Source organism: Nicotiana tabacum, chromosome 3, assembly GCF_000715075.1.
Source record: "Nicotiana tabacum cultivar K326 chromosome 3, ASM71507v2, whole genome shotgun sequence".
In the NCBI taxonomy this organism is placed as follows: domain Eukaryota; kingdom Viridiplantae; phylum Streptophyta; class Magnoliopsida; order Solanales; family Solanaceae; genus Nicotiana; species Nicotiana tabacum.
Window position 1 is genome coordinate 138937491 of NC_134082.1, and position 15184 is coordinate 138952674.

The 15184-nt window shown below is 37.2% G+C and overlaps 1 protein-coding gene across 3 annotated transcripts; it reads right to left on the reverse strand.

Annotated features, from left to right (window-relative positions):
- Positions 1 to 1348: 1348 nt before the first annotated feature.
- On the reverse strand, positions 1349 to 9575 carry LOC107811301 (protein ANTHESIS POMOTING FACTOR 1). 3 transcript variants are annotated; one of them, XR_012707864.1, is made up of 13 exons: positions 9341 to 9575; positions 9156 to 9247; positions 7657 to 7757; positions 6727 to 6827; positions 6568 to 6634; positions 6385 to 6484; positions 6185 to 6298; positions 5963 to 6100; positions 5783 to 5867; positions 3949 to 3998; positions 3003 to 3310; positions 2348 to 2521; positions 1349 to 1810 (listed from the first exon to the last, which is right to left on the reverse strand). XR_012707864.1 is itself a non-coding variant. In XM_075249973.1 (12 exons), the coding sequence occupies exons 1-11, from the start codon at positions 9345 to 9347 to the stop codon at positions 3167 to 3169; spliced, it is 999 nt and encodes a 332-aa protein (XP_075106074.1). In that variant the 5' UTR covers positions 9348 to 9575; the 3' UTR covers positions 2689 to 2737; positions 3155 to 3166. The 3 variants fall into 3 exon arrangements, 1 of the variants encoding a protein (XP_075106074.1); XR_012707863.1 differs by lacking the exon at positions 2348 to 2521; XM_075249973.1 differs by lacking the exons at positions 1349 to 1810; positions 2348 to 2521 and adding an exon at positions 2689 to 2737 and having other exon boundaries at positions 3155 to 3310.
- Positions 9576 to 15184: the final 5609 nt, after the last annotated feature.

Sequence of the window (15184 nt, forward strand, 5' to 3'; positions counted from 1 at the left end):
AATCTCTTAACAACAAACTGAATTTTGGAAGCTAGCTGTGTGGGTGGCCTACGCCTTCCCGAGTGACTAGTTTGAGCACAACTCACTTGAATCCATCAAGCTCTACATTCGAACATTTGTAAGTGTTGAAAAATACCTAGCGATAGGGGAATATAAGAAATCATAGTGTGTGTATATATGCCATATATTGTTAAATTGTATGTTTCCAAACTCATTGAGTTTAAATCTTAGGATAGTCTTTTACACTTTGGTATTATACTTCCAGTTGCAAAAAAAATTCTTTCCAGCTCCCACGTTTTTTTTTTTTTTTTTTTTGCCTATATACTATACTATAACCATGGTATTTTTCTTTAATTTGCTTTTTTTTTTCTTCTTTTTGGCATTAAAATTACCCATAAACTCATTCCGACGCAAGCACCCCTGGTCCGACCCCGAAAAATGGAGATAATTATGACAACCATGGAAAAGGACTCGTGAAGAAGCAAGTCACCAGACACGAAAGAAAAACAGACAAAGCTATCTAACTGACATGTGGGCCAATGACGTCGATGGTCCAGGCCAGTTATTGTGATGGGCACATATAACACTTCATTCACATTAGAGTGATTTTCTTCCATCTGCTTTGGCCCCACTGCCTTCAAAAGCTTTTTTTTCTCTCAATAATTATGAAGCCAGTCCCAATCACAAAGATTTGGGTGGGATGCTTTACCATATATGGTTTGACAAATTTTTCATGCTTTCCTGGTTTTGATGACCCTCATTCCCTTTGGAGTACTGTCCTCTCAAACTTCTACTGAGCATGTGTTCGAAGAAAAACAGAGCCAATGAGGAAATTATGGACAATGCTTCTGTTCTTAGTTCATGGATACTTGGAGATTTAGTTGTGGATCCACGATGATCTTTGTAACTTTTTGAATCCACTTTTACGTAATGTCCTTTATGAGTAAGATGAGGCAAGAACCAGCATCCATTTTCACTTTCTAACATACAACTCGGAGAGATTTCAGTTCCGTTCACTTATTGTTTCAATTTCACCTCTGTATACTTTCAAGTAGTACGGAACTACTTGTCCTTGTTAAAATAAACAGCCCCGCACTCAACTCTAAGCCAATCCAACAACCGTCTTGAAATAATTTAGACTCACTACCATGGGTCGGTCGCTCTCTATACTAAGAAATTGATCTAACAAAAAGTGCTCATCGTGAGAAATCACTATGGTACATAACACAACACATTCCATAGAACATACAGAGCGGCAATGAAAATTTGATAGAATCTCCTGTATTGTAGCCAACTAAAATGTAAGTGAACAAAGCTACTGCAATTCACAATAAAGCAGGGAAGCAGAACGCTGAAGTATAAGCACATAACATCAAGAACAAAATCGAGTCAGATAAAGTTATTTACAAGAAGGAAATAAGGGAATACTGTCTAATTTATCTACAGCACTATACTTACTTGCAATCGAGAATACCAATTTACTCTTTCTTTTCCTTTTATCTTGAAATGGTAGATAGTTAAAACCATTGGTACAGCATCAGAAAGCCTCTCTTGATGCCGCATCTCCAGGCCCACAGGATGAATCTGGACTAAGTAGGAGATGGAGCACCAAAAAGTCCAATCTCATTAATTACATTAGAACCCTCAAAGTTTTAGAAGTTTCGCTCATAAAAATCACCAAATGTGATCTTCAAACAATCAAACAAGGTTCATGACAAATCAGTCCAGTAATAGGAGGACTATACCGCCACAGTTCTCAGCTCAACCAGTCATTTGACCTTCCAACTACAGATTTTTCTTGTAGCCCAAACTGCAATTATGTAGGACAGAACATCAGTAAAACTCAGAAGTCAATGATATCAAACAGGATATATTTTTTGACAAGCTATGTTGATTTTAGTACAATGAAGGGACCAAGATATTATGCGGCATTCATAAGCGGACATTTTTCTTCTAAGTTGCATCATTCAGCAAAAAATGGAGGTAATTCTATCTTTCATGAGTCTGACTTGGGAGAGAAGACAATAGGGATGAGCTTTCAACAAGCTATCGTCATTATGGTACTATGATAGAACCAGGACAATATGCAGCATTCATAAGCAGCAGACTTGTAAGCAGAATAAAGCAAGAAAGATAGAGTGGTTAGCTTTCTGGCCTTTGATCTACTGCTGAGCTTGTTAAATGTTCTATGCACATATGGTAGCTTTCCAGTAGCTGAACTAGTTAGCGCATAAAAATATTTGAGCTAAGTGTATAAGAAGAAACTAACCAAAAGCTATCCTATCTTCTACTGAATCTAGACTCCCCAATTTGCTCTATATACTATAGTATCCAAAGGCATATGTACCTTGTTTATAATGAGCCGGAGATTCTACCCTTTGGCCAGATAAAGTTGACATGATTAGGCTAAACTATTGCTCAAACTCAAAAACTGTTCTGAAACACCTGAAAAGTTTAGCATTTGCCCCTGACGGGCTACTCAATTGAGGCAGGTGTTCTTAACAGCTTTCATTTTCTTGCCCTGTATTATACAACAATTTCATTCAATGACTAAGGATATTATCAAGCAAATCAATATGAGCTGCAATAGTATGCTCCAGAGGAAGAGAGGGACAGAGAAAGAGAGAGAGGGGTCCCAGCAAATACATCAACATTATGATGAAAATTCAGTACCTGATCTTCCTGTGTTCTAGTTCAGAAAGCACTCTGAGGATCACGCATTATGATCTGCCAAACCCTAATGTTATGCAGACAATGCTCAGGAGGCACAAGCCAAGAAGATTTGGTATAAACACAAATGGGAGCAAAACCTGTTGATTTCACTCCACTGTCTACCAAAATAGAGGATAGGATTATCAGAGATAATGTCTTTAAGAACCAGTTGTATCAGTACATGGCAGTGTCTATGTAAAACAATTGATGCCATGCAACAACTAACAAACTGTGTAGAAATCTACACATTGAAAAAGAAATCTTGAGCTCTACATAAGAAAATTCAGTACCTGAACTTCCTGTGTTCTAGTTCAGAAACCACTCTGAGGATCACGCATTATGATCTGCCAAACCCTAATGTTATGTAGACAATGCTCAGGAGGCACAAGCCAAGAGGATTTGGTAGATTTGTTCTATCTCTTCCCAATACGCACGGACTTACCATGAAATTCCTCTATTTTCTTCCCACATAAGCTCCCAATTTCGATAAGTCTGGGATCCAAAATGAAAGCTCAGAAGAACCAGTCACAAACATTAAGCTTCCTGGAGCCCACTTGATCATAGGTGGCTCAGTATCTGTACTCATCCAACTGGCTACCTAAGAGATGCAGATGGAAGAATAAGATTGGTCAATACAATCAATTAAGCAAAGAGCTATTGTAACTAAGAAGCTTCACCGCTTCTGTATGGAAGAAGCTGCTTGAATTCTTTTCTTTTTCCAATTCGATCTTCAAGTGACACATTCTCCCTCACACTACTAGTATGACTCTCCGCTTACATCATTTCACATCATTTTCTATAGCTATTTATCAATTGTTAATTAACAAGTAATTCAAATTACAAATATTTCAAAGCGACATCTTTGTCAACCCATGCACACACCAAAATGTGGCATGATACGAAAAGAAGTGAACTCCCTAGAAACACTCACAGGGCAAGAGATGCAATTGAAAATAGAAGGGTGTGAGGAAAGGAAACAGTGGTTGACTCATCCCTAAAACTAGCAAAAAGAAAAAGTTGGTCCGTAAAGCATTATATTTCCTTCTGAACAAACTCCTTTTATCATTTACAAATAAAGTTTCCTGCAAAGAGAATACTAACATTAACCTCCCTCTAAGATTACAGCTAGTGAGTCTTCCCCAAAAAATAATTAAATTATAGTAGCTAGATATACACTTCTTATCACGAGCAAATATAAAGGGTTTGATAATAGCAGATATATGGTTTTGTTCATACCTCTTTGCCACTCCGGACACTCCAAGCATACACACTACCATCACCTGATCCTGCAAAGTAGTTCAAAGCAACATGTTATCTTTCTCTTTTTACCTTCTCGTTCTTTTGGGAGGGGGGTGGGATAAACAAATAAATTTGCTGGAAAAATTTATTTCATTTGGATATGCATCGGAGGATTAAGAGAAAAAAGAAAATGAACCTAATTGTCTATAAGACAAAAGAATCTGATATTCATATACCCTTCTGGAGTTGATTCTGTCCTAACCCTACACTGGTTTCTGGTTAAGCAGCTTCACGGGCTATAAAATGTCTAGTGATTCTTGCTGCGAGACTACTTTCCCTACCAAAAGACAAGCTGCTAACTAAAGCAATAGATGAATAAGCTTCCGTCTTTCTCCTCTTTTCTCTCTTAAGTTGAATGAAGTTCTTCTAGAAAGATTTAACTAATTTCTAGGGGAAGCTCGAGATCATTTCACCACTAGTACTAAGCACAAAATTTTCGTCATTTTTATTGCACCACTTCTGTGATGAGTACCTTCGATGATTGTACCTGTGAAGACTTTCACAAATGGACTAACGTAATCTAAAAAAAAATATGATCTTAATTTAAAGCAGGAAAAGAGGAGGAATTTTTTAAAGCAAATGCCTATATTCTGCCAGTACGAACTCAATCCATGCAAGTCAATAACATTCACGATTTTGAGAATTAATAAACTAGCCTCAAGCACAAATTTGTTGTATTTAAAGTTTCTTTAGTCACACACTTAACCCCCCAGCAAAATTCGTGATTTTGATCCCAACTAGTTGTATCTCCGATATGGATCCCTTTGCTTTTATTGCATTCTGCTCTTAGTTAAGTTTGCATTGATTTCTAAAGATTTCAGGTAATTTGAGACAATTTTCCTTTATGTCATTTTAGGTCTACTTATGTTCTTTGAATTATGTAACACGATAAAAAAATTCTTCATGGGTGGCAATGAGACTTGAACACAGAACCTCTATATGCTCTTATACAACATACAACATTAACTCTAATTATAGGAGCTCTCCAGATATCAATTAAGCAACCAACCAAATTCAAGCAATTTTTCTCCAATTATGCAACCCAGCAATGCACACCCACCACCTACAAATAGAAGGAGGCCCTATAGAAGCGAAGCTTATCATCAGGACCAAACAGTAGTACACAAAATTGCATCCGCATAATAGAATGATCTGTACACCAAGATTTGGAAAGTGAGAGAGACATGATATCCAGAGGACTTGATGCACCATAAAAAGAAAACTGTAGAATGATCTACACACCAAGATTTGGAAAGTGAGAGAGACATAATATCCAGAGGACTTGATGCACCATAAAAAGAAAACTGTAGCAATACAGTGTTATCAAAGGCGAAAAGCGCAAAAAAGCTCTAAGGTCCATTGGGGCTTCAAGCGCAAAGCACAAATAAATCATGGGCTTTAATGAAAAAAGGCGCAACGGGAGAAAAAGTAAAAATATGCATGTAGTCTCCAAGACTAATCATTATAAGCATTAATAACAAGTATATGGACAAAGAAATTGAAAATAATTTAAGATAAAGTGAAATATCAATTGTTTAAGGTCGCTTTTTCAAGATTACACTCATTGGCGAGAAAAGTATGCCTTAGAGCTTTGATGCAACACTAAAGCGCCCACAAAGCGAGGCGAAGCGCTCAACGTGTTTTAAGCCTCGCTTCAGGGCTTAAGCGCGCCTTTGACAACACTGTAGCAATATCATAACTTCAAAATGGAAGAACCAGAGGAGTATTAAATAGCAGGAGCCCAGCATGAATATCATGAAGAAACTGTTACCTGATATAACAAACATTCCTTCTGGGCTGAAAGATGCCTCTAATGTTGAACTACTTGAAACAGGCTGCACATTATATGTTGATAACTGCAGAAAAGAGGGTGAAAGCATAATCTATTTAGTGACAACACTACAGAAAAAATCCAAATGCTCCTCTGAACTCAAGGGTGGAAACAACTCACTAGTGTGCCACGAAAAGAATCAAGCACATGAATATGCCCATCCGTAGTTGTCAAAAGCATAAGTCTCCCATCATTACTGAACTTAACGATGTTAGCATCAGACAAATCTCCACCAACAGAGAAAATTTCAAAAGGCCCCTTCAAAGAGTAAAGCAAAAGATGAAATTGACAAATATTATGCATATCAAATGGTAATTCATTTTCATGTATCAGATGCAAAACCTTTTCATAATTGCGTGCATCAAACATCCTTATATATCCTCCAAAAGCAATAGCAAATACAAGTCCTTGCTCATCAATTGCAGTAGCTGGTCTTCCTTGCACTCGAAGAAGGCCCTAAGAACAGTAAACTTAGCAATTAATCAGATAAATGAAAAGAACATTTGGTAAGGATTATAATGTCAATGAGCTGAGGTCTTTACCTGGCATTTATCAGCTCTTTGATCCCAAAGTAGAACAGATCGATCGAGCGAGCCAGAGAGAAAATACTCCTTCCTAGAGCATAAGCTAAGAGACACAACCCTGCAAATGACGAATACAGACCTCACTTTAGGATTGATATTCATTGGAAATCAGATAAAAGTTGATACTGCTGAGAACTGTGCCTGTCACGATGACCCTTGAAATACCGCAAGTACTTGTTGTCATGCAATGAAAGAAGCCGTAGAGATTCTGAAACAGTCCATCAAACAAATTAGTAATTCACTTGTTCTGCTTTGCAAGGATTATGCACAGGAATTTGTGATATTAAAGTACGCCCATACCATCCCAACCATTCTTGGAAGAGTATATAACAGTTGTAGGATGGGAAGTGAAGCTAACAAGATCAACCCCGTACTTTTTGCTGTTAATAGTCTTCAAACATCTGCAGTGACGGATAAATCACATAGCACCTCCAATAACATCGGAAGAAGGCAACAGCAAGATGACATTCCAGAAAAAGAATAAATATCTTATGATAATACAAAATGTGGGAGCAGAAGAGCATTTTGCCAAGTTCCTATGAGAAGCCACCTTTTTGATAGAAAAGAGTTCTATGAGAAGCCAACGTGGTTACTATTGATAGGAAAGTTTAAGTTTAACGCTTGAAAGATTTTTCTGAGTATTTAGGCACATTATATTGCACCATCAACTCTTCTTTTCATGGACCTTAATTAACATCGATGTTATTAATTTTAAAAATAATAATAGTTTATCCATGCAGGCGTTCTGACATGACCTTCTTTTGGCCAAACTGATATATCCACTAATTTAGTTCGTCTTAAAAGCTAAATAAAAAAGGGTGACTTCAAATCGCAAGTGGAAATAACCATAACAATAACTAAACCTTATTCCCAAGCAAGTTAGAGTCAGCTATATGAATTCTTACTACCATGTCGCTCCATTTAACCCCATCTAGAACCAATATTATACCAACTGGAAATGACTAATAGCTGTAAAAGGAATTTAAATAATTACTGGGTGCAGCAGCACTTTTTTTCTTTTTTGGCAACCAATACGCCATCTTATTGAACATTGCTCTTTTTGGGCAGAGAAAGAATATTAGAACATCTTTAACTTTTCTAATACATCGCTTATTCAGCAACTGAAAGATCTGAACCACAGCCTACGAAGAGAACCAAAAAACAACAACGAATAAAGTATGAACTATTTAAATAATTACATTGCCAATAAAGTAAAAGAAAGATGCTTACGTTGCATTTGCAACATCATATAGACGAATGGACTCATCATCACTGGCCGTCACCAGATAATTTGATGTTTTATGAAAATCCATTGAACTGATCCTACCACTCTGCATGTAGGCAAAATCTATGTCAATATTTCTAAAATGATTTCACAGTCTAGACACTCTAGCAAAGAAAAACAGCATGTTTCACCAAATAGAATATCCTCAGTGACGAGTCCAACTAATAGGAGATAATAAAATTGTATGCAGTTCTAAATACATCAAATGATTCTACACTAGAAAAGTTACACGGTGATCAATCATAGCTCTTGAAAGTTAGTTTATATTACCATTACTCAATCTTTCAAAACACAAAGATAGACCAGAATATGCAATAACTAACAAATAAGGATCATATGACTACAATATTAGAGCTTGTTCTGTTTGTTGTATGGAAAAAAATAAAAATCCCCAGTATGAACTTCTATACTATTAGTACAATGATTGGTCTTCAGTATAAAACTCTAACTACTACTACAACTCTAAGTTTTCCTGATAAGGTACAAGTTTTTACAACTCTAAATTACTATGTAATACAGAGTTTAGCTTCTTAAGAAAAAAAGAAGGTTCTGAATAAAACTCTATATACCTAATACTTGCATAACTTATATCGGAACCTATATATTATTTTGTACAGGTAGAATGTGGAATAAGAATACGTGTATTAGCCATACAAGGATTAGGTAATTTGTCTTTTCTGCATAACAATCCATGTATTATTATTCATCACACAAAAACAACCCCTATAGTATAACACCTAAAATACATAACTCGTCCATGAACCAAACGACCCCTTAATGTAAGAGCTGAACGGGTCTTAATACTTGTCAAATAGAACCAATCTTTTGTGTGCCTGTGTATATTTCTTTCCAAAAAATTGAGCAATAGATCTGTTTATTTCACTAGCAAGTTCTCCAACTACGTTAACAACCAGTAATGTAATATAACTTTAAAAAAGAAGGTGTATAATGCTCTTATGTATTAGCACTCATCAAAAATCACAAATGATGATAAAACAACTGCTTTAAACCATTAAAATTTAAATTTAGCTTAGAGAAACAAGATTTTCCCAACTTAAAGGTCAAGCAGCGGTCCTAATAATAATAATAATAATAATAATAATAATAATAATAATAATAATAATAATAATAATAATAATAATAATAATAATAATAATAATAATAATAATAATAATAATAATAATAATAATAATAATAATAATAATAATAATAATAATAATAATAATAATAATAATAATAATAATAATAATAATAATAATAATAATAATAATAATAATAATAATAATAATAATAATAATAATAATAATAATAATAATAATAATAATAATAATAATAATAATAATAATAATAATAATAATAATAATAATAATAATAATAATAATAATAATAATAATAATAATAATAATAATAATAATAATAAAACAAAGAGTTATAGAAAACGTACATAGTCGCGAAACGTCATGCCGACTTCCATACTCTGTAAGATTTCTTCAGTGATCTCTAGTGAGACCTTGTCTTCTCTCTCAGGTTGTCCACCTGAGTAAAATTTACAATTGTCAACAAGCAACAGTAAAACGAATTAACTCAAGGAGAACTCAAATTGCTTCTGCATCACATTTTAAACTCTACCTGCCATGGTTGTTCTTCAATAACTAGAGACGCAAATTCCACTGTTTGTGCCCCACCGACGACGGAAGTTTTCAACTGAGAACGCGAGCGAAGAGATGTCGCGCTTTTCTCCAGGATAACTCAGGATCTGTTAGAATTGGGCCGTTTTAGATACTTGGGGCACCTTTGTTAGTGATAGCATGGACTAGCCACTTTTCAGGAGCAAAGTGTACAGATAATCAATCGACTTTAAGTCATTCAAATTATAGCCGAAGTTTCTGAATTTTTATAAATTTAACCACTTTAAATTAACTTCAGACTCGTGCAATTATAGCCGAAGTTTCTGAATTTTTACAAATTTAATCGCTTTAACTTAATTTCAGGCTCACGCAATTATAGACGAAGTTTCTAAATTTTTACAAATTTAACTACTTTAAATTAACTTCAGTGTCGCGCATCTAAAGTTCAGGGAAGTATATTTATTTAAATCCTTCACCTAAATCCTTTTTTTCCACATCTAGCATATTAATTGAAAAAAATTCCTTGAATTTCCTTAATCGTGTTTGAAACAAGATGTTCATAATGTAGATATGAATTTAAATTTTAGCCACTGACAAGCATTTACATGTTTAGTGTAGTATTTTACCATCTTATTAGGCAATCCACCATCATTGCCAAGTTATCATCCTGTGCTTAGTTTAGATGTTTAATTGTAGTTAGTCTTAAGTGATATGATTATTGAATAAAATAAGCTCCTTGGGTATTTACCCACAAAAGAATTAGTAGTACACTTTTACACTGTATACTAATGTAAAATTTTATTTTCTATGTTGATAGCACAGAGTACTCTTATTCATTTACACAACAAATAAATGTTTAAACCGGAAAAAAAAGTATGTTTACCTCGAAAATACGAGTAACAATTAAACTTGATTTGTGGTTTTAAAGATATGTGATTTAGTTCAATACCAATTAATAATCAAGAAATATGAAGTAAAAATGAAAGAGACAAGTGAATCAAACCAATGTTACTCAGCTGCGGTGACCTCGAGCCCAGTGACCTCGAAGTGGGCTTAGAACAATAAGAACAATTAAGTAAGAAAAGTAAAGCAAGAACAATTCTGATGAACAGTAGGCAAAAAGTAGAGAGTATATTCTTTTCTCAATGATTAGATGATCTTACAAATGATTGGAGTCCCCTTTATATAATAGAGGAACCCTAAATAAGGAATATTTCTATTTACAGTAAGGAATATTCTTGGTACAAATATCTAACCGCCTAGTACGGAATGGTACAATCCTATTCCGGGAAGACGAAGGCCGAAGCTGCATAGGCCAAGGCTGAAGTTGAGAAGACGAAGGTCGGGCCTGACAAGTCCATTGTCGTGTACTTAAAAGATGCCGAGGTTGTTCAAGCGGAGCTGAGGGAGGCCTCCGACCGGGGAAAACAGAGCAATGATTTGGCCAAGTGCCAAGCCCGGAGGGAGAATCTCGAAAAAAAATCCACGCCCGAGAGTTCAACCTTGTTGAAGAGATAGCCGAAGCAAAGGCGCGGGAAACCGATGCCAGGTTTCTTGTCTCTTACGATGACGAGGATGTTGTGAGCGGCTCCGGGGACGGAGAAGGTGAAGAAGGTGCCTCCGAGGAAGAGGGGGTTCCTGAAGACAAAGGTGTCTAGGGTGCAGTTCCTGAGGATGGCGCTTCCGGGGATGTGACCCCGATAATAGACTAGGTTCTCTTTTTCTTTTTTTGTGCAAGGGTCCTTTGTGGGCGTTATAAAATATGTTTTGTAAGACACCCCTTATGAATTTAAAGTATCCTTTTGCTTTGTCCTCGACTTGCGTTGAATTCTATTTTGTTCTTATTTGCGAAGATTTCGATTGTACGATTCAAATAATCGGTCCGATTATTGGTTCGGACTTAGAACATAATAAACCCTTAGGTTTTTATTGTTCAATATAATACCCCTTAAGGTTTTGTTACTCTTCGAGCTAAGTTTAAATTGATTCGATGTGAGCTCGGGATGTTGGATTTCTCGAGTTTGAGTTGAGTGAGAACGAGGTCTCGAACTTTATATGTTTTGGCCCTTAAGCCTTTTTAAGTTGGCCCTTAGGCTCTTATAATTTAAATTGATTCGATGTGAGCTCGGGATGTCGGATTTCTCGAGTTTGAGTTGAGTGAGAACGAGGTCTCGAACTTTATATGTTTTGGCCCTTAAGCCTTTTTAAGTTGGCCCTTAGGCTCTTATAATTTAAGACTCTTATACATCGGCCCTTAGGCTCTTATACATCGGCCCTTAGGCTCTTTAAGTTGGACCGATTCGGCCTCTAAAGTGGCTATAATTTTTTCCTCTTTTCGGCTAAAAGACTTAGTGAAAATTTTTGTATGCCTTAGCATGTATTTTTTGTACCCGTTTGGGTTTTTCGAAGGTTCAACGTATCAAAACCTTATTAATAATTAGTTTGTGTAAACATAATCGAATACCTCTTAAGGCTGATGTTATCGAAGCCTTTAAATTATTCGAGGGCTGAATTTATCGAAGCCCTTTATATTTTGCTTTTGCCAAGGGTAGCCTGATTTAACCGTTTTTTTTAAAGTGTTTGAAGGCCTTTAATTTATGGCGGAAGTCGGACGTCTCCGAGCCGCATTATTTCGGGCGTAGCCTTTTTATATGACTGTAGGTTTAATATCGGGTATGTCACTTGGACTTGTTTCCCGATAACTTTTTCGAACTTGTCCGAAAAGTTAGTCCCCGAGTATATTGGTCTTGGCCTTTGTTTCAAGGGGATGCCTCTTTGAGGTCTCATGAGTCCGAGTTTTTGATGACTCGGATATGCTGACTGTTGATGACAGTCCCCGAGTATTTCGGGCTTGTATTTGCATTTTGGCTCTTGAGCCATTTCCCGTAGGATTATAAGTGTAGAGCTCGTATAATAGTAGACTTTATCGAGATACAAAGGTGTTTTTGATATAAACATAGTGCTTCTTTAAATAATTGATACATGCGTACATGTTTTGTCGTAGGGGATCGACTATTCTATATGGACACGGTTTATCTGACCGTTTGGCCGATTACAAAGTTCTCCTATCGAGGCCCTCTTGGACATAAAGTATTTTCCTGAAAATATAACCTTTGAGGGTGATGCCCCCCAGTATTCGAGGTTAATTGAAAAGAAGCCTTGGATACTGTTGAGTTCTCCTTAGGTAGCACATAGTTGTTACCTCGTTAAAAACCTTGCCGGTAAAACCCATTTGGGACAAAATCCGATCTAAGGGAAAAAGAGTGCAACGCATACTTTAAAACCTAAGGCCTTCGTGTAAAAAGGGTGCCTTCGAGATCATATGTCTTTAATAGCTTCGATCGGAAATTTGCAATGAGTTAATTTTAAACTCAAATGGACAAAAGGATAAAGTCATACCTTAGCAGTAGTATCGTTTGTGTAATGATATGTTCCAATTGTTTGGCAGTTGTTCGCCTTCTATTGTGCTAAGTTTGTAAGATCATTTACCGACAACTCCGAGGACTCGGAACGGTCCTTCCCAATTCAGGCCTAGTTTCCCTTCATTTGGGTCTCGAGTATTGAGGGTGACTTTACGTAGGACTAAGTCCCCAATTCCAAAGTGTCGAAGGTTGGTTCTTCTATTGTAGTATCTTTCAATCATTTGCTTCTGTGCAGCCATCCGAACAAGTGTTTCCTCTCATTTTTCATCTAATAGCTCGAGGCTAGTGTTCATAGCCTCATGATTTGATTCCTCCGATGCATGTCGAAACCTGGCGCTCGGTTCTTCAACCTCGATGGGGAATAGGTCCTCGGAGCCATATACTAAAGAAAATGGGGTGGCCCCCGTGCTAGACTTCGATGTTGTCCGATATTCCCAAAGTACCTCGAGTAAAACTTCTCTCTATTTTCCCTTTGCATCGTCTAACCTTTTCTTTAGGTTTTGAATTATAGTTTTGTTTGTGGATTCGGCCTGTCCATTTCCAGTTGGATGGTATGGTATTGATAAAATCCTCTTTATTTTGTGTGCCTCGAGGAACTCCGTCACCTTGATGCCGATGAATTGTTTTCCATTGTCACACACAATCTCGGTGGGTATCCCGAACCGGCATATGATGTGGTCCTAGATGAATTCAATAACTTCTTTTTCTCTAACCTTCTCAAAAGCCTGTGCTTCCATCCACTTAGAAAAATAATCAGTCATAAACAAAATAAATTTAGCTTTACCTGGGGCCGTTGGTAGAGTGCTGACTATATCCATTCCCCATTTCATGAAAGGCCACGAGGATAGGACTGAATGGAGTTGTTCTCCGGGCTGATGGATCATCGGTGAAAATCGTTGACAATTATCACATTTTCTGACAAATTCTTTAGTATATTTTTCCATGCTATCCCAATAATAACCTGCTCTGATGATTTTGCGAACCAAAGACTTGGCGCTAGAGTGATTCCCACAAGTGCCTTCGTGGATTTCTCGAAGAACATAATCGGTGTCGCCCGGCCCCAAACATATCACCAATGGCCTATCGAACACTCTTCTGTATAATGTTCCATCCTCATTTAGGGCGAACCTAGCAGCATTGGTTCGTAGAGCCCTTGATTCTTTGTGATCCGATGGGAGCTTTCCATTTTTCAAATAGTCGACATACTTATTCCTCCAATCCCAAGTCAAACTTGTTGAATTTATCTCAGCATGACCCTCTTCAACCATAGACCTCGATAGCTGGACGACAGTCCCCGAGACGATGTCATCTTCATTGATCGAGGATCTCAAATTAGCAAGTGCATCGGCTTCACTATTTTGCTCTCGAGGCACATGATTGAGGGTCCATTCCTTGAGGCGATGCAATGTTACCTGTAGTTTGTCAAGTATCTTTGCATTCTATCTTCTCAAACCTCGAAACTCTTGTTTACTTGGTTCGCCACCAATAGGGAGTCACATTTGACCTCGATGACCTCCGCTCCCAAACTCTTAGCTAGCTCGAGACCTACAATCATGACCTCATACTCGGCCTCATTGTTAGTTAATCAAGAAGTTTTGATAGATCGCCTAATGGTGTCACCCGTGGGTGGCTTCAAGATAATGCCAAGCCTGGATCCCTTCACATTCGAAGCACTGCTTGTAAAAAAGAGTCCATACCCCCGATGTCGTACCCGAACTTAGCAGGAGTTCTTTCTCCACTTCGGGTACGAGGTTCGGCATAAAATCGGCCACGAAGTCAACTAGGATTTGAGACTTGATGGCTATTCGGGGTTGATATTCGATATCGTACCCGCTAAGTTCAACGGCCCATTTGGGCAATCGGCCCGATAATTCGGGCTTATGCAAAACATTTCGAAGGGGGTAAGTGGTTAACACACATATAGGATGACATTGAAAATATGGTTTTAACTTCCGAGATGTGCTTATCAACGCAAGTGCTAATTTTTCTAAGTGAGGGTACCTAGTTTCGGAATCTCCTAGAGTTCGGCTTACGTAATAAACAGGAAATTGCGTACCTTGATCTTCTCAAACTAGTACTCTACTTACCGCTATCTAGGACACTGCCAAATATAGGTAAAGATTTTCATCTGCCTTCGGGGTATGGAGCAGAGGTGGGCTTGATAGATATCGCTTTAATTCTTCTAAGGCTTGTTGACATTCCTGGGTCCACGCAAAATCCTTTTTCTTTTTGAGCAAGGAAAAGAACCAGTGCCTCCGATCTGATGACCTCGAAATGAATCAATCTAGAGCAGCTATTCGACCTGTTAACCTTTGCACGACCTTCACACTATCCACGATCGTGATATCCTCGGTGATCTTGATTTTATCGGGGTTAATTTCGATGCCCCAATTTGACACCATGAAGCCGAGGAACTTACCCGA